This window comes from Motacilla alba, chromosome 3 (assembly GCF_015832195.1).
Source record: "Motacilla alba alba isolate MOTALB_02 chromosome 3, Motacilla_alba_V1.0_pri, whole genome shotgun sequence".
Classification (NCBI taxonomy): Eukaryota; Metazoa; Chordata; class Aves; order Passeriformes; family Motacillidae; genus Motacilla; species Motacilla alba.
In genome coordinates this window covers 109,265,709-109,290,959 of record NC_052018.1, presented here as the reverse complement: position 1 = coordinate 109,290,959, position 25,251 = coordinate 109,265,709, and the positions used below count along the sequence as shown (strand labels likewise).

The 25,251-nt window shown below is 54.3% G+C and overlaps 2 protein-coding genes and 2 long non-coding RNA genes across 5 annotated transcripts; 2 read left to right on the top strand and 2 right to left on the bottom strand.

The window, feature by feature from the left end:
- Positions 1 to 761: 761 nt before the first annotated feature.
- On the top strand, positions 762 to 11,506 carry BCL2L11 (BCL2 like 11). 2 transcript variants are annotated; one of them, XM_038131861.1, is made up of 4 exons: positions 762 to 1,076; positions 1,213 to 1,579; positions 6,047 to 6,159; positions 8,409 to 11,506. In XM_038131861.1, the coding sequence occupies exons 2-4, from the start codon at positions 1,222 to 1,224 to the stop codon at positions 8,496 to 8,498; spliced, it is 561 nt and encodes a 186-aa protein (XP_037987789.1). In that variant the 5' UTR covers positions 762 to 1,076; positions 1,213 to 1,221; the 3' UTR covers positions 8,499 to 11,506. The 2 variants fall into 2 exon arrangements, with proteins under 2 accessions (XP_037987789.1, XP_037987790.1); XM_038131862.1 differs by lacking the exon at positions 762 to 1,076 and having other exon boundaries at positions 1,141 to 1,579.
- LOC119698984 lies at positions 6,968 to 24,531 on the bottom strand. The gene is made up of 3 exons (XR_005256318.1): positions 24,139 to 24,531; positions 19,666 to 19,873; positions 6,968 to 7,019 (listed from the first exon to the last, which is right to left on the bottom strand). It is a non-coding gene; the product is annotated as an uncharacterized LOC119698984 (long non-coding RNA).
- LOC119698976 (collagen alpha-1(I) chain-like) lies at positions 12,273 to 17,965 on the bottom strand. Its single transcript, XM_038131858.1, has 2 exons — positions 15,801 to 17,965; positions 12,273 to 15,169 (listed from the first exon to the last, which is right to left on the bottom strand). The coding sequence occupies exons 1-2, from the start codon at positions 16,441 to 16,443 to the stop codon at positions 14,853 to 14,855; spliced, it is 960 nt and encodes a 319-aa protein (XP_037987786.1). The 5' UTR covers positions 16,444 to 17,965; the 3' UTR covers positions 12,273 to 14,852.
- On the top strand, positions 19,362 to 23,973 carry LOC119698985. The gene is made up of 3 exons (XR_005256319.1): positions 19,362 to 19,734; positions 19,950 to 20,043; positions 21,478 to 23,973. It is a non-coding gene; the product is annotated as an uncharacterized LOC119698985 (long non-coding RNA).
- Positions 24,532 to 25,251: the final 720 nt, after the last annotated feature.

Sequence of the window (25,251 nt, the reverse complement as noted above, 5' to 3'; positions counted from 1 at the left end):
CTCTGGCTGAAGTGAGGGACACTGGGGTGGGATGGGGGACCTGTGACCACCCTGGAATCTGCTCCAGCAGCAGTGCTCAGCCCCTGTGGTGGATGGGCCGGGTCCTTCCTCTCCATAAAGCTTCTTCCACCCCATGGTCCTTCTTCCTCTCCATGGTCTTCCTTCCTTTCCATGGCCCTTCCTCTGCACAGCTGTGTTTCTCCACAGGCTGGAGATGCTGCTGCTGCTCGAGGGATGCACCAGTGCTGGGTGTGTGTGCACACACGTGTGCAAGGGGTGCAGCGGCAGGGGCTGTGGGGTGCAGGAGGTGCCCTGCAGCAGGGGTGTGTGTGTAAAATGTGTGTGAAGAGCAAGAACCCGTGTGCAAGGTGTGTGTGCACATGGGGGTGCAACAAGGCGTGCCTGGGGTGTGTAAGGGGTGCGCAGGTAAGGGGAGCACCCGCAGAACATGGGGTGTGTGTAGGGGTGAACCCCGCGGGGTGCATGTTGTGTGTGCGTGGTGCAGGGTGGGAAGGGTGAAGGTATCACAGCGCTGCGCTCTGGGCTGTGTTTGTGAGGGATGTGTGTGTGTGTTTGTGAGGGATGTGTGTGTGTATTTGTGAGGGATGTGTGTGTGTGTGAGGGATGCGTGTGTGTTTTTGTGAGGGATGTGTGTGTGTTTGTGAGGGATGTATGTGTGTATTTGTGAGGGATGTGTGTGTGTGTATTTGTGAGGGATGTGTGTGTGTGTATTTGTGAGGGATGCGTGTGTGTGTATGTTTGTGTGGGACGTGTTTGTGTGTGTGTGTGTAAGGCTGGCAGTGCACGTGTGCAAGGCTGTGCCGTGCCCCTGGCTGTGTTTATCAGCCCGGGCCATGTCCCTCAGCGTGTACGAGGCAGTGCCCGAGCCCGGGCGCTCTCCGCGGGCGGGGCGGGGGCCGGGGCCGGGGCCGGGGCGGGCTCGGGGCGGTGCCGAGGCCGGGGCGGCGCCGAGGCCGGGGCGGTAAACACGGGGCGGAGCGGGGCCGGGGCCGCTCCCGCTCCCGCGCACACCCGAGCGCAGCCGCGGCCGGGGCCGCTCCAGCGGCGGCAGCACCGTGAGCGGGGCCGGGGGGCGCGGGGCGGGGGCCCGGGCCGGGGCGGGGGCGCGCTCGGCAGAACAATGGGGCGGGGGGGCGGGGGCCGGGCCGGCCTGGGCGCGCTCGGCCGCTCACCGCGCTCCGCTCCCCGCAGGCAGCCCCGATGGCCAAGCAGCCCCCCGAGGTGAAGGCGCGACGCGACGGCGAGGGCGGGCGGCTGCCGGCGGCGGAGGGGCCGGGCCCGGGCGCGCAGCTGCGCCCCGGCGCTCCCGCCGCCCTGCCCGGGGCCGGCCCGGTGTCCGCGGCCGCCGCGGTGCGGGGCCCGCCCGCCAGCCCCGGCCCCTTCGCCACCCGCTCGCCGCTCTTCATCTTCGTGCGGAGGTCGCCGCTGCTGCCGCGCTCCTCCAGCGGGTACTTCTCGTTCGAAGCCGAGCGCAGCCCCGCGCCCCTGGGCTGCGACAAGGCCACGCAGACCCCCAGCCCGCCCTGCCAGGCGCTCAGCCACTGCCTCAGCGCCATGGGTAAGCTCTGGGGCGCGGCTCGCCATCCTCCTCCTCCTCCTCCTCCCCGCCGGGCTCGGCTTCCCTCGCTCCCCCTCCTCACCTGGCGTGGCTTCCCTCAGAACCGAGTTCCTGTGGGGGCGTGTGAAGGTGCGAAAGTGAAGTGCCGGGGGAGATGTGTACAGGCTGAATGCACAGGTCAGGGCTAGGCTGAAAGCGCAGGAGCGGTTTTCCGACCCTTCACCTGGCTTGGCTTTCCTCGCCTTCCCCTCCTCACCTGGCTTGGCTCTCCTCGGAGCCGCGGAAAGCACGGATTCTCCCGGGGTGCGTGGAGCGCCGGGGTTTGTGTACAAGGTGTGGATGCAGAGGAGGGCTCTGTAAAGCCGTGAGCACGCAGTGCCAGGAGGTTGTTGCTGCATGAGGGGTCCTGCTCTTTGCCTCGGCTTTCCCTTGGAAGGATGGAAAACGCAGGTAGCCACGCGAGGCACCTGCAGCAGCACCTCCCGCATCCCACCCCGTGGATTTCGGGAGCAGCCGTGCTGCTGGCGGGCTGGAGGTTTGTGGAGCCGGCGCTCTGGGATTTGTGGAAGCTGGCGGGCCCGCGGGCAAACACAGCGCCGGGGAACTCCCGCGCGTCCAGCGCCCGGGTTTTTATTACTATGATGTTTATTCTTTTCCGGGCTCGGTCAGTTGCTGCCAGGGGAGGAGGGGACAGAGTTGTTCAGTCCTGTTTCCTACTCAGGGCTCAGTAGCCAGCCCAAGGCTGTTTTGCCAGGCAAGTGGCTCCTGGCTCGTGCGTCGCTGCCGGCTCTCCCATCGATCGGTGGCCGAGGTGCTGGGGTCATGCATCCCGAAATCCCGCTGGGAAGCGGCCTGGAGGCGGGCGGGGGCGTGTTTACGAGTGGCTTTGCCAGGTGAAGCCTCTCCAGCAGGGAAAACCTGCCCGCGGGAGCTGCCTGCGTGTCCAGCATTCCCCTCTCCTGATGAATTCCCCGATGAATTGGAGGAAGCCTTTGAACTTCCACCAGGGCACGGTGGGAGCGAGGTGTAGGGGACAACAAACACCAGCTCCAAGCTTTTTGGGATCTAAACACCATCTTTTTTGGTTGGTGGTGTTTTTGCTCCCTCCTGGCTCTGGCTGCGGAGGCCTGGCTGTAACGTGCCCTTAGGATAGATTTTGTGACATTATTGCAGTAATTACAGCTTAATTCGTGTTTCACAACCTCGCCCTGGCACGGCCAGGCAGGGATGCTCCCGGAATTCCTCACCGGGAGAGCCAAGGCTTCAGTCTCTTTTATCTGGGAAGAAATTGAAATTTTCCCTGATTTTTTTTTTTTTTTTTTCCAAATTCCTGTGCTCTCATCAGCTGTTTTATTGGAGCCTTTGCTCTGTGAGTGTTGCTAGGGGCATCATCCTAAACAACTATAAGCAAATGGAAAATCCTCAGTGCTGTTTAACTGGGACTCCTGGATACTCCTGAACGGATTAAGCCGGGAACATGGAGCTACAGAGCTGTTTTATCCCCATCCAGGCCTGCAGCTCCCAGGCTGTGACTTCCCGACTTCCCATGCAGCTCTCCTTGGGAAATATCCGTGCCTTTGCCCTGCACACCTCCTCCTCAATCCCTGTGCCTTGGCAGTGTCCAGCTGGATGCGTGCCGTGAAGTTTTCCGCATGGAAGTGGGTCAGTCCCTTGGGAAGGAAGCAAAGGAGATATTTTTGTTGTGCTTTTACCCACTGATTTTTATCTGTTGTGAGCAGAGGCTGCAAGGTGGAGAGTTTCTCTCGGAAGCGTAAGCAATAATAATAATAATTATTATTATTTTTATTAAAATAAACAGGCGTTTCCTGCGAGCAGAAGGGACGGATGCTCCCGGCCTCTCCCATGGGCAGTGGGGAGCTGCTCCAAGGCTGCTCCAGCATGACAAACTCATGCTTTGCCTCAAAAGTCCCTCTCTAAATCTTGCAGAACCTTCCCCAAAGGTTCTGATGAGGGCAAATAAAGGTGGAGGCAGCCCTTGGGAATGCCTTGGGTTGCGTAAGGAAGAGCTGTTGGCGTGGAGGTTTTGGGAAGCGATGCTTTGGGCTGTGGTGCCGCCTTTCCGACGGTTCAGGGGACGCATCCAGCTGCCTCCAAAGCTGTTTCTGTTGGGAGATGAGACAAAAGCAGCGAGGGGATGCTATGGGATGGAAGGGAACAAGGGTTGCAGTGCCAGCCTGGCATATCCAGGACGATGCTTTTGGGGATGGGAAGGAGAGGAGCAAGGGTGAGTTGATTTCGTTGTTCTGGGGGAAGAGGTTGGCAGGGATGGGGAAATTCCCAGCTGGGAGTGTAAGTCACCCAAGACAAACTCACTCATTCTCGCGGGGCTGGGTGACTCTGTGCGTGGTATTTCGTGTCTCTCCTCCCTTTCCTTCCATTGGGTTTTCGGTCTGAAGGCACGTGTTTGTTTGCATGCGGATTTTGGGAACGTGGCCGGAGCAGGTGCTCTGGAAATGGGCTTTCCCAGTGCTGGTTTGATCCCGGTGCACATTCCCGTGACGAGAGAAGCAGTATAAACCTGTCGCTCTCAAAGGAGATTCTCCACGTGCAGATACTTGGATTTAAGGTGAAAACCTTGAGCTGGGAATCTGCTGGTGATGTCCCGATGCTCTTGTTTTGGAATCGCTGCTGTTTTCTCCCGGCTCTCCAAGATTTCCTTCAGGGAGGGGCTGGATACCTGACCCAGGAGCTGACGTTGCAATTTGGGGTCGCTTTCTTTGCCCTTCCGAGCCCGGAACCGCAGCAATTCCATCCTGGAGCGTCCCGCGGGCCGGAGCCAGGCGTGGCTTCCCGGCAGTGCCGCTGCCCCCGGGTTGTCCCCGTGCCCGGGGCAGCCGTGTCACCCTCGGTGGCGGGCGCTGGCTCGCGCTATGACTGTGTCCCCCCGCCCCCGAAAGCGCCCGTGACTGGTTTGGGGACCAGTTATGACTGGCCCCTTTCGCCGGCAGCGCCGCAGAAAGTCCTTTCTGAAAACCTCAGCCCGATTTCGCTCTCAGCCACCGAGCCTCTGGGGCGGAGGAGCCCCGCGGGCGCGGTGCCGGGGCGGGAGGGAGGGATGGCGGAGCGGGGAAAAGGATGGAGCGGCGGCGGCGCGGCTCCCTCGCGTGGTTTTCCTCACGTCCCCGGCGCTCCTCGCCTCTTCCTGCCCCGGCCCGGCCGCGTGTTTTTGTTTGCCGGGGCTGGGCCGGCCCCGCTGACGGCGGCGGCCCCGGGTGGGATTTGGGAAGGCGGCTCCGCCCCGGCCGGATCCCGCTGGGCTCCGGGAGGGAGGATCGCGAGCGCCGCGCGTGGCTCGTCCAGCGGCGGGAGAAGCGCTCGGGGCGGCGGCGGGCGCTGCTACTACAGCGTGAAAACAAAACACATCCTCCGGCCAAGCAGCGCTGCCTTCCTTGGCTCGGAAAGGCATTTTCCAATCAGGTTGGAGCCAGGCTTTTATTTAATTTCTTTTCTTTTTTTTTTTTTTTTTTTTTTCTCTCCTAACTGCCCTACTAATCCTTTGAATGTTTGGAAGGTTGGAAGCTATTCCTGCTCCCTTGTGATTGCTCCGGAGCTGCCGTGCCAAAACACTGCTTTGTTTTGTGCAGTGTTCTTTGGTTGTACGGGGTTGTTTTATTTTTATTTTTTCAGTTTGTTGTTTTTTTGGGTTTTTGTTTTTTTTTTTTTTTTTTTTTTTTTAATATTCCTTAAGGCTGCAGTTTCTGCTTGGATCCTGAACTTCAAGGAAGGGGGATGAGGTGGTGCTGGTACCATACATGATCCTGTTTCTTTGTTTTCCCCTGGCTGTTTGGAGGATTTATCACACGTTTAATAACTTTTTAAGATGGAGGCATAAATAATTATGTATCCTGCAGTATACTAAACACATTAACTCTTTCTTTTCTCCTTCAAGCCGGCACTTGGATTTGCTGGAATTGTGGTTTCTCCACACATAAATCCAACTGTGGCTTTCTCCTCCCTGTGACAAACCCATTGGTTTTTCTTGTTGGGCACTTGAGGATGATTTGGGGAAGAAATGTGAAAATTGGATGAAAATATCCAGGCATAGGGTTTTTAAGGTTAGGGAGAGAGTTGCTGCTGAAGGGAAAAAAGGGGGAAGAGGAGGTTTGGCAAGGGAAGGAAATTGGAGCGTGGCATCTTGGCTCTTATCCCTGTTTAAGAGGGACCAAAGCTTGGAGATGCTCCCATGGACAGCCTACAATAAATAAATAAAAGCCTAATAGTAGCAGTGGTAGTAATACAGAAATAACCAGGAATAAAATCTGTTCATTGCACGCAGGGAGTCCCCACATGCGCCCCTGGGATTTAAGAGAGATAAAATATAATAGTAATAAAAATTAGGAATAAGATGGCAAGAGCTGATGGGTTACTCGAGAGTTTTATGTGGTAAATTCTATACAATTTATTCTTCTTCCTGGGTTCCCAACTCTCCTGTTCCATCCCACGCAGCTTCCCGGTGGCAATCCCACTCTCCAGCTGAAGAGGTGCAGCCGGAGATCTGGATCGCGCAGGAGCTGCGCCGCATCGGGGACGAGTTCAATGCCTCCTATTGTCCACGCAGGGTAACTTTCCCCTCTTCACCTTCCATTTCTCTCGAAGGGAAAGGCTGAATCATTTCTGGAAACTCTCTCTGCGGTGAGCATCGCGCTCACTCAGACGAGAAAAGGCTGCGCGGGCGGGGGGTGGCCTGGACCAGGCAAATCAGCGGCGGCGGCCTCAAATCAATGAAAAATAACCTTTAAGTCAATTGAAAATATCCTTGAAATCGGGCTGGAAGCCTTAGGGCAGCAGGTTTGCACAAGGGTTTTGGGGCAGAGGTGTTGGGCTGGGCCTGGACCTGATGGTGACGAGGAGACTTTTAAAAAGGAAGAGGTAGGGAAAGTTTGGGGGTTTTGGGGGATGCACGGCCCGGAACCATCGCTTTTAGGGAAGCATTCAGTGGGATTCCCAGCCCAGCTCCCAAATCCCAGCTGCTGCAAAGAAGAGACTCGGTCCTAGAACTTGCTTCTCCTGCAAAGACTGTTTTGAAAGAGTTTTTATAAGCCCATGAACTCGCTCACCTTTGGGTGTTGCAACCCGAGTCGATGCAGTAATGCCACAGAGAAGCCCAAGGCAGCCCAGCCCAGGGGGTGAAGCAAGATGAGCTCGCCAGGATGAGCTGCTGCATGTCCCTGCTTGTGGATTCTGCTCCATCCATTCGGGCTTGGCTGTGGGAAGATGGGCCAGGAGCAGCGTTGGTGATGGAATGCTGGCTGCTGGATCCTTATCCGTCCTCTTCAGCTCCCAAATAGCTCCTGCAGTGCTTCCTCACCGCTCCCAGGGTTGGCTTTCCCACAAAACGGAGGTCAGGCTGCTATGATCCTGCTTTTCCCACATCATCTCCACCTGCTCCACTTTTCCCAAATGCCCTGGCATTCCTGACCTGCAACAAAATGGTGATAAGCTGATACCCAGAATCCAAAATGCGCATCTTCGGACCTCCCCCACCCGGGCTGATCCCTTGTGATGCAAAGTGGCTACTTTTTGGCATGAAAGGACATCTTTTCAATGACAGGGGGGGATCAGGCTGTCCAGAAAGCTGGAGGCACCTGGTAGCAGCAGGCAGATCGAGAGGAGCTGGAAGAAATAGAGTGCCATGGAATATCCTGAGCTGGAAGTGACCCACAAGGATCATCCAAGTCCATGCTCCTTGTCCTGCACAGCCCCAGCAATCCCACCCTGTGCCTGAGAGCATTATCCACGTACTCCAGGAACTCTGGCAGCCTTGGGGCTGTGACCATTCCCTGGGGAGCCTGTTCAGTGTTGGACTACCCATCTCCTTCCTGCCTCCCAGAGCAGTGCCTTAAATTTGGAGCACTTTGTGAGGAGCAGGAACGTCCTTCCAGCGTTATCCTGGCTCCTTTGATGCTGGAAGTCTCTGGGCACATCACGCTGCTCCCTACAACCCTGTGGTGGACAAGGGGGTGAATTTATTGGGAATGGGGGTGTTTCCCAGGCAGCAGCAGGGTGAGGTGCAGGGAGCATCCCCCAGCTTTGTTCCCAGCACCGCAATTCCAACCCCGGGCTGGCCCGGGGCGAGGAGTGGAACGCAGAGAACACGTCCTGCCTGCTCAGGTGACACGAGCAGGGGACGTCATGCGTGACCCTAAAAACACGTTGTACCTGGTGCAGCCAGCATGTGATAAATTCCCACTCCCTGCGCCCAAAACTTGGGGAGGCTTCAGAGCATTTGACCATTGTTTAATTGTCATCCCTGAGGCACTTGGTGGAAAAGGTCCCTTTTCCTTCTGGAAGCGTTCTGGCTGCTCCTGAGCTGCCTCGGCCCCGGAGGGGAGGGTGGCAGGGTTCGTGCCTGCCGGCCCTGCCTGGCTCTGAGGTTTGCCCTTTCAGCCCGAGGTTAGAAATGGGGAACTGCAGCAGTGCCAGAGCCACACTCGCCGGGCAGGTCTGGGCTGTCGGACGGGTCCCCGGCGCGCTCCCTGTCACGTTCCCCGGGGTGTGGCCTCCCCCGGGACCGTTTCTCGGACAAGACACCAGGAAATCGGGCAATTCGTCATCCAGCCACTCCTTGTCCCAGCAAGGCTCGTGGGTCCCGGGCTTTTCCTGGAAGAGGGGGCATCCCTTGGCTGCTATCATGAGCCCCAAGCTCTGCTGGCTGCAAAGTGCAAAACGCTTCACTTTGTGCCTCTGGAATATTTCCCAGGTGTTTATATAGCATGGGGGGCTTCGTGCTGGGAATGAAAGTCACCACTTCGTTTGGTTTTTCTTCTTTTTTTTTTTTTTTTTTTTCTTTTCCCTCCCTCTCTTTCAGGGTTTCTTGGATCACCAGGTGGGAAACCCCCAGGTCATGATCCTGCGCCTGCTGCGTTGCATCGTCCGCCTCATCTGGAGGCTCCATTGAGAGCGCCCGGCGCATCCCGAGCCACCAGGACTGAATTCCTCGCTGGGAAAGCCCGGGAAGGACAGACTCATGGATGGATGTGGGGCTCCCACCCTGCCTCTCCCCCAGGACACGTGGCAGGATGAGGGTGGACATCCCATTCCGACCGCGGCGTTTTATGGCAGAGTGGTGTTTACTCGGTGTTTCTCTCCACTCTTTTTATTCTTTTTTTGCCTTTTTTCCCCCAAAAGAGTCTCAGCGAAAATGTGGAATCATGTTTTGTCATCGTTCCTGGAATTCTGTGGCATGAGCCCCGTGGCAGGAATGAGGGAAACCTGAGCCAGCTGATGGGCAGAGCCCTCAGAGTTTGCCTTGCTGAGGCTCGGATTCCTCCCCTCTCCCTTTGCCTCCGGGGCGTTTGCCCCCAAAAAGGCTGGAAAAAGGGCAGAGGGATTTAATCAGCACTTCTTTTACCTGTAAATACCTAATGCTACCCCAAATCCAACTTCATTTGCATAATGCAAATCAGCCTATTTCCTGCTGACTGATTTTTTTTTTTAAATGTTTTGATATCTCTATTTTTTTGATCCACTCTGAATTTCAAGACTTCGCTGTCGAACTCCAGGGTCCAAACCATCACAGCCAACCAACCAAACCCCAAGCCACCAGGTTGCCTTTTTTTTAAAGAAATTCTTTCTATAAAACGTGTGAAAATGCTTCTGTGGTGTCTGCTATCAGATGTGGGGGACTGAGTAATCCAGCAATAAACCGTTCCGGAGGCAGGGAGCAGCTCCCGGAACACGGCAGCCGGAGGCGGCGGCAGCGGGACCTGTTGTGAGTCGTGGCTGTCAAAAGAGGTTTCCAAGATTGTGTTTTCCTGGGATCCTCTCCGTGTTTGGACGGGGATGAGCACCCAGATGCAGATGGAAGGATGCCAGCCCGCCATGGATCTATCCAGGACATTCCAAGGGGATCTGACTGCTCTGTGTCCTCCCAGAGAAGTTCCCAGGTGCTCCGTGTCCCAGGGCCTTTCCCCTTCCCCCTGGAGCCATGGATCCACGCGTGCTCCCGTTGTCTCCCAGCTGATGTTTTTGGGGGATTGGCTGCTCCGGCCATCCCGTATCTATGCACAAAGATCCCCCTTCCCTCAGGCTGGTGCGGGTGCTCCCCGAAACTACGGGGTTGGTTCTAGTCTCACCAGCACCATAGGAAAAGAAAAGAAGGAAAACCCCATCCCAAGCCCCCCTTGGAGCGGTTCTTCCCACTTCAGGGAGAAGCTGCTGAGTGCCATGGATGACAATTAGTGTTAATTAATGATGGACAGAGCCCAGTGGGACCTCTCTGCATGGCTGTGCCTGGCGGGTCGGAGCGGGGCCTCCCCTCCTGCCCCGGAGGATCACGGAGGCGGTTTTAACCTCGATTGCCAATTTTATTCCCGTTTTTTCCTTGGAAGTGCAAGGTGAGCAGCAGTTGCAGGAGCAGGGAGTGTTTTGGGAAGGGCATTTTTGCACTGGTGGAGAGCAAGCGGTTCAAATAATGAGGGAGCTTGGCCAGGGCAGATCCTGCTCCTCATCCCTTGGGATTTGCCTCTGGCTTTGGCTCACCGTGGCTGTGCTGCCACCAGGGATTTCCCATGGAATTCCACTGGTAAAATTAAAATTAGACTGATAAAACTTGGCAGCAGAAGGGGGGGAGACCCAGTGAGATTTTTTTTTTTTCCTCTCCCAGTTGAGTTCCATCGCTGCTGGTGGATGAAATGGTGCTTTGGGATCTCCCAACCTTTGGCATCCCAGAATGTGTCCCTTGGAGTACACCAAAGAATCACCAAAGAGCACTTTACCCTGTCCTCCCATGGAGACAAAAACCAGATTCATTTTAAGGAAAAATAGTAAAATTCAAGATAATATTGACAAAGCCTCCCAGGGCCTTCTTCACAGGAGGAGTTCCCAGCCAAAAATCATAGGAAAAGGAGCCCTCAAAAAATAGGATTCCTGTGGCGTTGTGAGATTTAGTGAGAGAAAGCCCCCAAAAAAGCCTCAAAACAGAAGAATGATATAAAATAGGGATTTATGCTCCTTTCAGCCATGTTGGCTGCCTGCTCTGGGTCGTGTTTAAGCATAGCCTGTGCTCTGTATTGCACCAAAAGGATGAAGAGTTTTCCTTGGAAACCAGATTGATCCTGTTCTTGCTTCTCCTCTTTTGCACCAAACTGTAAATACTCAAATATTTATTAGAGTAGAGTACCGTATTATTTTCATCATCTGAGCCAAATATCTGTGTGCAATGTACTCCCTCTCCTTTCTCTCCTGTAAGTTTTGTACAGCTTAGAAATACTTTAAAAAAAAAAAACCCTAAAAAATTAAAAAAAAAAAGTTCCTGTTTTTTTCCTACACTTTTTTAGAGTGGAATTGGTAAATACTGTAGGTCCTTTTTTTGTTTTTTTTCCTTTTTTTTTTCCCCTGTGTAATTAATGCACTCTACTGTTTAATGCTGTAACTTGTAGAAATGTTGTATATTTATTTCCTGCTTATTTAAGTTCCTGTGAAGATTCGGTTTCCTCCCTGCCAGAAGTGTTGGATCCCCTTCCAAAGCCATTGTGGTGTGGATAACAAGATTTTAATCTTATTTTTCTCCAAGTGCCTAAGTCTCCACTTCCCAGGAGTGATTTAGGCACATCAAAGACTTCAGCATTAGTGAAATTCAGTGGGAATTTGGAATTTGGTTCCTCCACCCCCCCGGGATTGCTCCAGCCAGGTTTTCCTGGAGCAGCCATCCCACGGGATTGTGTGAATCACTAAATCGTGTCGCAGGACCCAGCTAATGTAGCATTTTTGACTGCAATTTCCCTGCCTTCCTTGTGTTTTGCACTGATGAATTTTGGACAGGGTAATTGCCACTTTACTTGTGCAATACTGCTGTAAATAATTGCAAGAGCCTTGTTTTTTGGGGGGGTTGTTTTTTGGTTTTGTTTTTAAGAATCTTTTATGTTCTTAATATGAGTTTTATATGAATAAAAACTTTCAACTATTTGTCCCGAGTGCTGGTTCTTTCTGGAGATTGAGGTTCTCCTGAGAAGGGGAGATTTGTTGCTTTATCACTATTTTTCCTCATTTTTCACCCATTCTCCCTCCAGACCTGGTCTTCCCCTCTCCATTTTGGTGTCCTGGAGCTCCAAGATGCTTCAGGCCACCCAAAATGCAGCTCTTTAATGAATTTGCTTCATCAGGTGCTGCCTTGAGCATTCCCATCCCCACAGGCTTCTCCAGCTGGGAGTTATTTGGGGATTCCTTGGAAGTTTTTTGCTTTTCCTCACATTTATGTGGTTGTGGGCTCAAGCCCAGCTCATGGGCACCTTCCATGCACTTCTTGTCCCCTGCTGGTTTTTACAGGCATTGAAGAAGTTTTGGGGGTTATTTTATGCTTTGTATCTTGTTTTATTTTTATTTTATTATTTATTGCATTTGTTAACATTATTTTTTTTTAATGGAACATCACTATTTTTTCCCTTTTATTATTTCACATGGCAGGTTTTATTTTACAGTTTAAAATCTGCTCCTAAAAATTCCCATCTCACCTTCCTTCTGCCTGGACCCTCCATCCCATTTGTCCCGCCAGCCCTCCCTATCCCTCCACTTATTCCTCAGCAGTCACCACGTGGAAGGGATTTAAAAACAACCCCACCGAGTCCTACTTGATAAACAACCTAAAAAAATTCTGGATTTTTTTTTTTTTTGTTTTGTTCTTGAGTGTGTTTCAAATTACAGAAGTTCCTGAAAGGGAAGTTTATTGGTTTCAGGTGCTATTTTGGGGGCTTCTTTAACTCACAAAAAGAAGAGGTTCAATTGCCCAGCCAAGCCCGTGGCAGCTGCTGGCTCTGCTCTCCTGGTGCCTCTGCGGTCCTGTTGGAATTCGGGAGCTCGTGGATGTGTCCGGGTGAGTTGTCACACCTGGGAGGTGGCCCTGCCGCTGTGACTCAGGTTGGGAGGAGCTGGTGCCCTGCCTGAACCCGGTGGCCTCGGTGACGCAGCGCGAGGGGAAGCGCCGCCCCTCTCTTGGCTCGGCACGTGCCAGGCCCAGCTCGGCCGTGGCCAACTCCAGGGGGGTCATGGCCACCTTGGAGGGGTTCCCAAGGGGGTCATGGCCACCTTGGAGGTGTTCCCAAGGGGGTCATGGCCACCTTGGAGGTGTTCCAAGCCCAGCTTGGCCATGGCCAGCTCAGGTTGGCCACAGCCCACGCTGGACATGGCCACATCCAAGGTGGTCACGGTTTAAGCTGGCCAAGGCCGAGTCCGAGGTGTTCCTGGCCAAGACAAAGGTGGCCGTGGCCTGGTGGCCGTGGCCTTTTCGTCATGGCCTTTTTGTCGTGGCCTTTTGGTCGTGGCCAAGCCCAAAGTGGTCACAGGTCCACCAAACTCAGGTTGGCCTTGGCCCACGTTGGCCATGACCCAGGGCCACCAAAGCCGCATCACCGGCCAGGCCCCTAAATTGTTAAATTCTTAAAATTCTGAAATTCTAGGAGCTCATAAAAATCAAACGGAATTGCCCCCATGCAGTTCTGTTTTAAGGATGACAAATGGCCTTTATTCCTTGAAAAGGAGCAGACTCCCAGATTTTATTCATGGAAAAAGCCACAGGTCCCTGTGTCCGTCAGAGCTGGACACTCATGGCTGCCAAGTGCTCATGCTGTTGGGGGACACACAAACCTGGGACATTCCTGCACTCCCACACCCCTGCTGGCCTCAGGAGTGCCGAGCAACCCAAGCTGAGGATGAGATTCCACTCATCCAGAGCCACGGGAGTGACACCGGGCTCTCCCCACACACAGAAATAAATAGATTTTTTTTTTTCCAATGACTCGCCACTGACCTTTCAAACACCTGTGCAGCCTAAACCAGCTAAAAATACCCCCCGAGCTTTGCATTTGATTTTCATATTGCAACAAAGCTCACTCTTTCCAGCGGCTTTTCTGCCTTTCTGGCAGCTCCTTGGATGCTCGACCTCTCCTGGGGTCACACCCGGCGCAGACAGAGATGGGAAGCATTGGATACCAGGGAGGTCCCTAAAAGCAGTAAAGGGATGTTAAAGGCGCTCCAGCGGGGTTTTTATAGGGTGTAAGACAAGCTCGGGGATGGCTGAACCCGAGGGGACCTTCCCTTGGGCATCCCAAACCTCTTTTCTGCGGAATTTTGAAAAATTAAATCCTGCAACCCAAGGAAAGGCAGACAGTGAGGTTACCCCTGATGAAGACACTGCTTTTCCAACAAAAGCTGGTCCTGTGGAGCCCAGGGAGCCCTTGTGGGGATGCAGGGCCTGTGTTTCCTGGATTTGATGGATTCCTCCTCGCTGGGTTTGTGACAGGCTCCTCCATCCCTTTTCCCAGGAGGACACCCAGGATTGCCGGTGCTCCCCGGCCTCGCGGGCCGCTCATTAGCCCACAACTCATCTCGCTGCAATTATGGGCAGAGCGGGCCGAGCCAAGTGTGCTTTGACAGTCCCACACTTCTCCTGGCTGGTAACTAATGAAAATCAAGCTGGAAGATGGCACGGAGGCCATTCCCTAAGGATGGAAAGGATGGCGAGCGCTGCGGCTCTGCCTCTCCTCATCCTCACACCACGAGTGACCCCGGGCTGAAAAAGGCAGGATGTTCAGAAATCCTGGTGATTTTCACACAAATAATCCCCCTGAGATTCGAGGGAAGAGCCACGGGGACGCTGTCAGCCCACATTCCAACGCCTATCTTTCCTGGAGCCACCAGAGTCCCCCTGTCAGCCGGGGGCAGAGGGGACAGTCACACGCGCCTGCTATTGCCATTCAGATGACTTATTGGCAGAAATGGGTTTAAAAATAGGGGTTTTATGATAAACAAGGTAACCTCATACAGGAAGTGAGCTGCAAATACTAAAACATGTTGTACAAAGGTGGTGGGGAACTGAGCTGCCCCACAGAACCGAAAAAACAACAACAAAACCCAAACCCTGCAAGGGGGGGGGATCCAACATTTTCTTGGGGGTATTTAAATATGTTTTTTGAAGGAGGGAAAAGGGGTGAACTGGGGGGAGAAAAGGGCTGAGGGCTGAGATAATTTCTCCTCTCCACATGGCCCTGAAATAAAGGTGATGCCAAGGCAGCTCCGCGATGTGAACCCCGAGTCTGAGAGCGCCGGGACTTCAAAAAGTGTCGGGTGCTGCTGCTGCAAAGGTTAAGAAGTTTTCCTCCCGAAACCCCGAGTGTGGGCTGTGAAAGAACATGGTAATGAAGAAAAATTTCCCCAGGGCTGCTCTTTGATTATCACCAAAGCCATCGAGTTTCAGTTTGAGTGATTTGTATTTATTTATAAAAACAAAGACGAAATAAGTAGAACGAAAACAAAAACCTCATCCTAATTTCTGAGCTGGAGCCTGATTTATTCGAGCAGAGACGTTCAGGTAGAGCAGGCTGGTCGAGAAAATGAGCTGAGTTACCCACGTGCTGCAGGGCACATTTTTTAAGGTTAAAAAAACACCATAAACCTCCCCCAAAACACATCCAACCACCCTCATCGGTACCAAAATGCTGATTTGTGAGTCCCTGGACTGGGCAGCAGCTCCAGCCACGGGGTTCAACCCTGGTTTGGTGCTGGAGCATCTTAATTCGAGTGGGAGAACAAAAGACATTTCTCTTTTCATGTGTTTTCGCTTCCATCGTGAGAGAGCTGGTTAAAAAAACACACAAAAAAAGCTCTTCAGTGGTCTCTCAGCCTCCACCGTGTTGTTTTTCTACCTATTTTCTGTTGTTGGCTTTTGTTATCAGTCTCATCTGCAATTTGTGGCCGATTCTGACATGTTTCAGGCAGACAACGTGTTCCCAAAACTGCTTGCAACCTTTCACGAGGGTACAGTGGCGAGGACAGGCACAGCAGAACCACAGCACAACGAGAAAAAGGGCAGATTTAACCCCAAAATCAGCGTTTCCCCAAATCTGTGTCCCCAGGGCAGGGACGAGCCCCAGGGCAGTGCTGGGTGACACCAAAGCAGCCCCTGCCCACCCCCTCAGTTTAATAGGAATTAATTCCATCTCCCCCTCGCAGGAGAAGCCAAACTCAGCCCTGCCTGACCCACTGGGTTTTTCCTGATCCCAAACAGCATTTCCCAGCATTTTCCCACCAGCGGGCACAACCCCATCCCCAATACCCCCAAATACCCCCAGATACCCCGGGGCGAGCCCCGGTTCTGGCAGCAGAGCACGGATTAAATCAGTGGGGCTGTGAATTACCACCGAAAGCCAACGCCGCCGACCTCGCAGCCCTTCAACATTAATAGCGAAACCAAAAAGCAAATTAATACCGCAGGAGCAAGCGGGAATTCGGCAATTTGGCTGAAATTCAAGCAGAGTCACCCCGGGGCACGCCACGCTCGGTGTGGGAGGCGATTCTGGCCGCCAGCAGCAGCAGCAGCGGCTCGGGAGGAGCAGAGGGGTTCTACCCCCAGGGTTTTTCGGGGATTTCGGGCCGCACGGCAGGGCTCGGGGCTGTGGCCCCCCCGGGCTGAGCTCGGTGATGCCGCAGCAGCCGCGGCTCTCCCGGCGCGCCGGCGAGGGGAGCGCCGCGCCGAGCGGCCCCGCTGCCCCCTCGATAACCAATTCTGGGCTTTCTCGGGGCAAGAGGCGGCTCGGCTCGGGCTGCCCGGCCGGGGGAGGACTGAGGCATTGTGAAACCCGGCTCCTTTCCCTGAGGCTGCCGCTGCCGGCGGCGCCCGAGCCCCGAGGCGCCCGGGAAGCCGCTCCAAACGGATTCGCGGAGCCGCGGCAGCCCCGGCAGCCCGCACCGCGGCCCTCGCACCGCACAATTTCGGGCTCCCCCGAGCTGGGAACAGCAGCCGGCGGCTCCCTCAGGAAGGGCTGCCTTGGCCCCACAAAGCCCTTCAGCCCCAGCCCGCCTCCCTCGGGCCAAGCGGGGAAGGGGGGGTCGCAGCGCCCCGCTCCTGCCATCCCAAATCCCCCTCGGCTTGCGCCAGGCGCCGATCCGCGCCACCGGCTCGGCCAGGGAAACACTAAAATACAGAATTTCAAGTCAATGTCTCAGGGCTCTCCCAAAGCTCTCTCCACTTCCTGTGACAAAACAAAACAAGCTTCGTTTGAAACTTATTCTTCCTCTATTTAGTGCCGAGAAGCGATGACCAAAAGCACCCTCAAAACCCTCCTGGGATGCTGCTCCCTTTCCCGAGCCATCCCCACCCCAGGCAGAGGACGCAGCGGGGCTGGAGCAGCCTCGGCAAGGCACGAAATCTTTCATTTCAAAGGATTTCTTTTCAAATCTCGAGCTGGGCTGAATTTCCACGTCGCTATTTTCGTCTCGAGTCAAACGCTCCCCCCCCCCCCTCCTTCCCCACGTCACTGATCTCAAACCTGAGCCAAAGGTGGCAAAAGGAGGGGACGGGGGGTAAATTTGGGGTTTGGCTCATCCACTTCCCTGTGCCGGGGTCAAACAGGCTGGGAATAGTTGCAGAGAAGGAAAATCGAGACAATTCCGTTTGCTTTGACTCGCGTGGGAAGGAGAGTGGAACACTGAGGGTCCCCCAAATCCTCAGGCTTTTCCCACTCCATTCACCACGGGTGAAGAAAACAGATTTTTGGGGAAGTTCAGCACCAGGAATTGGACTTTGATAATCCTTGTGGGTCCATTTCAGCTCGGGATATTCTATCAGTCAAATTTCCAACACTTCTGGGCTGCCCTCCTGCCAACGCTGCTCCCTGAGCATCCCTTGGGCAGCTGAAGGGGAAAAGAGGGGGGGAAAGGGAATTTGTGGCTGATCTGATTTTGCTCCGTCATAATTTTTCAGTGGATGCTTGAGGGGGATCACTCTGACCTGAGGGGGAACGGATTTTATCCCAGGAAAACGGTAACAGTTGACTTAAAAACATCCCACCTGGAAAACTGTACGGGATTTCCCCAGGGGCTGGGAATTTGCCTCTGAGATTTAAGCTGAAAAATTCAGTATCAGGAGACCCAGCTGGAAAATCAGACAGGCCTTTCCCAGAGACTGGGATTTGCTTCTAGGAATTATTCTGGAAAATTCAATACCAAGAAACCCACCTGCCATGATCCTCTCAGCAGTAGCCATTAAATCTGTGGGTGCTTCCATTTATTCCCAATCCTTGCATTTACTCCCAATCCTTGCATTTGCTCCCAAAGCTTCCATTTATTCCCAATCCTTGCATTTATTCCCAATCCTTGCATTTATTCCCAATCCTTTCATTTACTCCCAATCCTTGCATTTGCTCCCAATGCTTCCATTTATTCCCAATCCTTGCATTTACTCCCAATCCTTGCATTTACTCCCAATGCTTCCATTTATTCCCAATCCTTTCCCATTAGAAAAATAATCCTTTTTCCACCTTTTTTTTAATTAAACCCCCCACTTGGCTTAATTTATGTCATTAAGGACATAATTGCTATCATACAAATTATATTATTTACATTATATTTATCACATTACATTAATCCTATCTATTCTATCCCACTCTGTTATTAAATTAAATTTAATAAATATATTTTTATATATTTCAACTTTATTTAATAAACAAATATTTTGATGTATTAATCTCCATATTATTCAATGAACATACCAACAGTTAACACGTGAGAATATATTTAATAATTTTATTTGAATGGAAATAAATGTCTTTGCATGTAATATTTAAAAATAGAAAAACACATTTGCATATAAATAGAAATATATTTACATAAATTTAATTTTTATATGAATATCCAAATACAGGATTTATTTAAATATAAAAAGCAGGGAGCTGCTGATTTTTTTTTCTTTCTTTTTTTTAAATAAATGTTGGGAGCTGCTGGATTTTAATTAATTGCCCTGATCGATTTTAATTAATTGCCCTTTTAATTTTAAAGGGATTTTAATTGCCTTTCCTGACTTAAAATTCCCCTCCCTGATTTTAATGCCGTGGAAAAGTGTGGAAGAGCTCAGAAAGCCCGGGAAAGGGCACCTTCGTGCCAGGATTTGGTCCCAGATATTTGGCAAATATTTCCAAAAGAGAATAAACCCCAAACATCTGGAAAGCCCCAAATCCCTAAAACATGGCCTGGGTGCCCTTGGAATCACGACGCCACAGGAATGGGCTCCAGAGGGACCTGGGTGCTGGGATGGACATGGCAAAATCCCTGTATGGCTTTCCTGGCAATTCCTAGCAGGGGAAAAGAGAAGTTGGCCAAAGGTCCTGGGAATGGGCACAGGGAGAGGAGCAGCTGGGAGATGAGAAATCCCAGCATCAACACCAGCAGCACCAGCAAACCCAGTACAGCCAGAACCAGCAAATGCAGTGCAACCAGAACCAGCAAATGCAGTGCAACCAGAACCAGCAAACCCAGTACAACCAGAACCAGCAAATGCAGTGCAACCAGAACCAGCAAACCCAGTACAACCAGAACCAGCAAATGCAGTGCAACCAGAACCAGCAAACCCAGTACAGCCAGAACCAGCAAACCCAGTGCAACCAGAACCAGCAAATGTAGTGCAACCAGAACCAGCAAACCCAGTACAACCAGAACCAGCAGCACCAGCAGCACCAGTACAACCAGAACCAGCAAATCCAGCAAACCCAGTGCAACCAGACCCAGCAGCACCGGTACAACCAGAACCAGCAGTACAACCAACACCAACGTCACCAGTACAACCAGAACCTGCAGCACCAGTACAACCAGAACCAGTAGCACCAGTAAACCCAGTGCAACCAGACCCAGCCAACCCAGTACAACCAGACCCAGCAGCACCAGCAAACCCAGCAGCACGCACAGAACCAGCACCAGCCCCAGCAGCCCCAGTAAAACCAGCCCTGGCAGCCACCCCGTCATTGCTGACTCATTTTTGGCCGGAGCCTCCCAGCCCTGCTCCGTGGGGTTTTCCCTTCCTCCTCTGCTACCAAATTACCCAACCCCCCCATGACGTGGGGCTGCAGTTCCAGGAACTGCTCAGCTCCCCGAACCCCAGTTTCCAGCTCAGGAGCCAAACTGGTGCTGCTGGAAGTGCTGGTGGCACCCACAGCCCGGCTCCGGCAGCGGGACATGGATCAGGCACTCGGGATTCCCAGGCTGGTCCCCTCAGCTCGGCACTCTGCACCCCAAGAATCTCATCCCGAAGCCGCTCCCCGCCCTTCCCACGGAGACATTTTCCATCCCATGGAGGCACTCACCGGATCCGCGGCTCCTTCCCCACATCCTCTGGAGCGTCTGAGATGGGGAGAGGGAACACCCAGGACTGGGTATGTTTTCATGGGAATGGGTGGAAAAATCCCAAAGCGCTGACTGCACTTGTTTCCCACCATTAAATAATCGGGAAGGGGACAAGATCCCCCTTTCCAGTCCTAATCCCAGTGGGACAGCCATGCTTCTGCTGATTCCCTGGGAAAAAATAGGGGGAAAAGGCTTTTTTTAGTTTGTGCTGCTTCAAAAACCTCTTCTGTTTCTTCTGTTCCAGAAACAGGGAATCACCTATGGAGGAAGTAGCACTGGGAATGCTGGAAGCAGGAGAAGAGCAGGATTTCTGCCCCTTTGCTCCCAGGTTTATGCCGGTGGGTTTTGGGCTGCAGGGTGGGAATGATCCATGGCTTCGTGCCCCTTGGATCACAGGCAGGATGCTCCACCACAGGGATTCATCCCTGGGCTTCCCACACTTCTGCTTCCACAGTCATTTGATGGCAAGGGGTCAGGATCAGCTTCCCTGGGAAAGCCCAGCCCCATCCAGCACAGTTTCTGCTGGAATGCCATGAACGCTTTGATATTGAGGATTAATGGGAATGACAGGGGGATGTTGGGATGAGAGTGGAAACCTTGGCTCCAGCACCCTTCCCTGGGCTGCAGGAATTGTGCAGGCAGAGCAAAGGACAGATAAAAATCCATCAGCCAGGAAAAACTGTAAGAATTCCACTAATTTCAGTCTCACTTTCCCTCTGCTCAGAGCCCCCTCCTTCCCAGGCACAGGAGCATCCCCCTGGAGCAAAGTCCCCGCACACCAATTCATGGATCCCCTGCCATGGGATCCCTCCATGGATCCCAGACCAGACCAAATCCATCCCCCATCCTACCTGGCCTCTCCTCGCCGCAGCTCCCAGCCTGGGATGTGCCGAGGGTTTTTATGGCTCCGTCCCTCCCGCCAGGATGTGGGGAAGGAGATTTTCCCATGGCCCAGGGGCTCTCCCACTTCCCCCATCGGGAAAGGATCAGGGAGTTTTTTCTCATCAGAAAGAGCTTTTGCTGGGAAAGGTCTCGTTTCCCAGGGCCTGGAGCCAAATCCATGGGGACTGCTGGCTGAGGAGCTTGGGAAGGGGATGAGATATCCCAGAATGGGAGCGGGAGGCTCTTTCACCCAGGGAATGCATCCCTAAACTCTCAGGCACCTTGGATATTCTTCCAGCCTGGAAAGCCCCATTTTACCCCCATTCCCATCTAAAAGAAGCTGTGGTCTCCCAGCAAATCCCCTAGGAAAGGCTCTGGCTGCACGTGAGGGATGGAAACCATCCCCATTCCCCAGGGAACAGCTCCGGGGATGCTCACCCCGCTCCAACCCATTTCCCTCCCAGCTGAGGGACCTTTTCCCTCTCTCCTGCAGCACGGGGGTGGCTGTCACCCTGCTGCTGCCCCCACTTTGGGTTTTTCCCACTACATTTCTGTTCCGTGTGCTCTGGAGCTGCTGGGAAAACAATGCGCCTTGCGGTCTGCTCAGGGCAGGGCTGTGCTCCTGGATCCAGCTGGAGTTCGGAGATGACTCAGGGGCACGAGCAGCCCTGGGAGTGGTGACACGGCAGGGAGGGGAAGCCCCGGGGGGGGGTGACAGAGGGAAGGGGGAGCTCCGGGAAACTTTAATCGGCCTTTTCCAAATCCCCGCCAACCAAACTTGGATTTATGACACTGGACAGGCAGCTGGGATGCAGAGGGGTTTGGCGCCGAGTCCTCCATGGCTGTGCTATGGTCCAGCTGAGCACTCCTACCCCTATCCCTGTCTTCAGGACCTGCTGGTGGCTTTAACCCTTCCGGTACCATCACTGCAGCGCAAGGAAAAACCCGGCAGTGCCTGAGGGAGCTGACATGGGATGAGCGATGGCCTGGCTCAGCTGAAGGAGGAAAACCACCCAAAACCATCCCTTTTTTGTCCTCATCGGTGGCTTTCACCCATTTCCCATCCAGCTCTTTTGGCTGAGACTCCAGGGATCACAAACCTCCAAATGAACCCAGGAACTGTGGAATTTTGGAGGCGTCAGAGCACCACACTGGCTACAGTGGTGCCAAATGCTTGGCTATTGTCCCCAAAAAACTGGGAGATGGATGCTCCTCTCTGTCCAGTGCTTCCCACCAACATCCCTGGAGCTCCTCCCAGCACAGCACAAGCCAGTGGGAAATGCCTTTCCTGGAAGAAATCACATCACGAGCATCCTATGGGAAGGAGGAAGATGAGGATTGGGAGTACTTTCTGCTGTGGTGGGAATACACTCAGCCTGATCCCTTCCCACCTTTTTTTCCCCCAATATCGCAACAAAACAGGAAAATGTGAAGGCAGTCATTAGCATCTCCCTGGAAAATGCCAGGTTGCCAGCCCAGCTTCCAGATCCAACTGTCCAGAAACCCCTGGAGTGGCTATGAGCTTTAAGGAACGCCAGAATCATCATCAAAAATCCCATTTTCCTTCTAAAAAGAAAGGGGTGGAAACCGCTCCTGCCGGATATTCCCAGTGGGATGGAGCTGCTGCAGGATGCAGATCCCAAAAGAATCATGTCACACCCCTGCCTGCCTCACCTCTGGGGTTCAGCCACATCCACCTGGGCAATGCAACACCCCAAGGGATCCCTCGGGATAGCTGGAATCCCACGGGATCCGGCGGCTTTGCCGGGCATGCCGGCACCTGCCTTCCCGCAGAGCGAACAAACAAGTTGCTAAGTCACAGCAAAACCATGAAAGCAAAACCACAGAGCCCCAAAGCGCCTCTGAGTCACTCCCCGGCTGCCGCCACGGCCCCACAGCCCTCCCAAAATTTGCCGCCACCTGCAGCTGCTGATCCGTGCTCCAAAGGGCTGCTCCAGAGGTGCTGGGAAGTGTTTCCCAGCAGGGAAAGCCTCTCTGAGTGTGCACAGGATGGGTGGAGGGGCCGAGGTGACGCCCAAACCAAGCTGGCAGCCCCCAGGGATCCCTTCTTTCCCGTAACCTCACCTGGGTTTTTTATTGCTATAGGACGGCGCCAAGCACTCGTAGGGACGGGGATGGAGCCGAGCCCCGGGCACGGAGCGCTCCCGGGATTAGTCACCGGTGGCAGCAGCGCTGCTGACATGAGTCACGGAGGTCTGGCCGCCCAGTAAACCCGGGATTTTCGGGTTCCCGGCTCTGGGGTTGCCCTGGGGACACCTTTTTCGGTAACTGGCGCCCGGTTCTCTCAGCCGCCTGCCGGCACCTCTGCTTTGCCGTGGGACTCCGCGGCAGCTGGAATGGCGGGATCGGTCCCAAACAACCGCGTCCCCTTTGCGCCTGAGGTGGGAATTGGCGATGGAGAGCCGGGTGACAGCGGGGCCACGGCGGTGGCCCCGGTGGCGATGCCGACAGAGGTCACTGTTGCCGAAAAGTTGCGAGCCCCAGCCAAAAAAACCAAAGGGAACTCGGTGAGGAAGGCAGCGATGGGGCCGGGCTGGAACAGGCACTGTGGGACCCTCCCGGGAATGATGCAGCGGGAAAGGCAGCCGGCACCGCGATCCCTGGGATGGGATGGGATGGGATGGGATGGGATGGGATGGGATGGGATGGGATGGGATGGGATGAGCTGGAGAAGCCGCGCTCTGCCCGCAGCCACCGCCGGACACCCCAGGGGCCGCCCAGCCGGGACTGAAGAAGGATCACGAGGATAATTCCCCCCTGGAGAGGGAAAGTGCTGCCGCCGGATGATCCCGAGGGTGAAAGCCGGGCCGGAGCAGGAAAAGGAGGGAGCCCGGGGCTGCTGAGCGCCTGGCAGAGCCCCTCAGCTCCGGGACAGCCCACGGGACACACAGGCAGCCCCCAGGGAACCGCAGTTTGGGATGCATTGGGTGGCAGGTGGCGGGAGAGCGGGAGAGGCAGGAGGGGAACTCGCTGCTACCTTTCCCAGCCCAAATCCCAAAGGAGAGCACAGAATGAGCGGGAGAGGGCGGCACAAAATACCCCAAAAAGGTGACTAAGCAGTGCGGGGGTAGGCATGACGCCAGCGGAGCCCGGCCTCCGTTCCCAGCTGTGCCATTATCATTGGTATCAGGGAATGACTGGGGTGGGAATGTCCCGTACAGCCCATCCCGTTCTACCCCTTGCCATGGGCAGGGCCGCCTTCCCCTCGCCGAGGTTACTCCAAGCCCCGTCCAGCCTGTCCTGGGACACTTCCAGAGATGGGGAAAGAAGTTACCCGGGCGCAGGACCAGGGAGAACCTCCACATCCCACCTCCCCTTTCTCCGCCCCTGAGCAGCGCTCCCGGAGCATCCCTAAATTCCTCCCAGCTCCAGGGCTCCTCCAGCACATCCCTCGGGGACGAGGCAAAGCGCACACCGCGAGCAGCAGCCCGCGCGGAATCCCAAACGTTCCCGCCGCTTCCATGGGTTTTTTTGTGGGTTTTTTCCCCCCCCGCAATTCCTGGCGGCGGCCGAAGGGAGCAGAGCCTTACCGTGGGTGGTGGGGCCGGGCCGGTGCTCCCCCCGGTTGCCGGTGTTCCCACGTGGAGCCGGGGAGCGCAGCCCCGGCGGCGGTAACGGGCGCGGGCGGCCCGGGCGCGCTGTGCCCCGATCATTGGTCCAGCTCACGGCAGCCGCTGCTTTCAAATTCTGCTCGAGCCGCGGAAGGAAACAGGAAGCCCCAAGAGCTCCTCGCCAGAGCCTCCCGCGCCCACCCCCGCCCACGAGCTCGCCTCCCTCGCCAAACGCCGGGAATGGGGCTTCTCCCGCATCCGGCGGAAACCGGGAGCATCCCGGCGCCGAGGTCCTGGCAGGGAGTTGCTGGAGATGCCCGGTTTCGTGTTACTCGTAATTTTTCATCTTGTTCGGGGTGAAATGAATCCTCACCTTCCAGCTTGCCCGGCCGCAGGGCAGCATCACCCTCGGAATGCGGGTTAAAGCCCATGGATCCATCCAGCAAGAGGATTTAGGACACCTCCAGGTTTCTCAGGTTTCCACCCCAAATCCAGCATTTGGAATTTCGGCTCTTTGTAAAACTGAGATAAACGCGGAGGCTCATTCTGGGGCTGGGGTAGAGGCTTGAGGAGGCAAGAAAAGTATTTGTCCTTGGAAAAGTCACGGGGAATTTAATTCCCCATCTCCGGAAGTGTTTGAGGCCAGTGTTGGATGGGGCTTTAAGGAAAGTATCCCCTGGCCATGGTCTTTAAGATCCTTTCCAACCCAAAGCACCCCAGGATGCCATGAAAGCCCAGTGTCACTCCCTCTGGGAAATCAGCACTTCATGCTTCCCATTTCCTCAGTTTAGAAGGAACTTCCCTGAGCTGCACCCACCTCCTGGGGAACGGAACATCCAGGATTGCCCCAGGAGACCTCCTGGCTCCTCTGATTTCCCATCTGTTCATGGGTTCTTTGAATTCACGTAAGGAAGGTGCTTGTGGAGTAGGTGTGATAAATTAAATCAATTAAACTGTTTTCATTAAATTAGAGAAGATTCTGAACAGCTTTAAAAAAAAAAAGGGATGAGGGTTGGAATTTGGAACAGGCTCTGCCTCCTTCAGGACACCTCAAGCAATCGGAAAACCTCAGTTAATACACAATAAATTTGT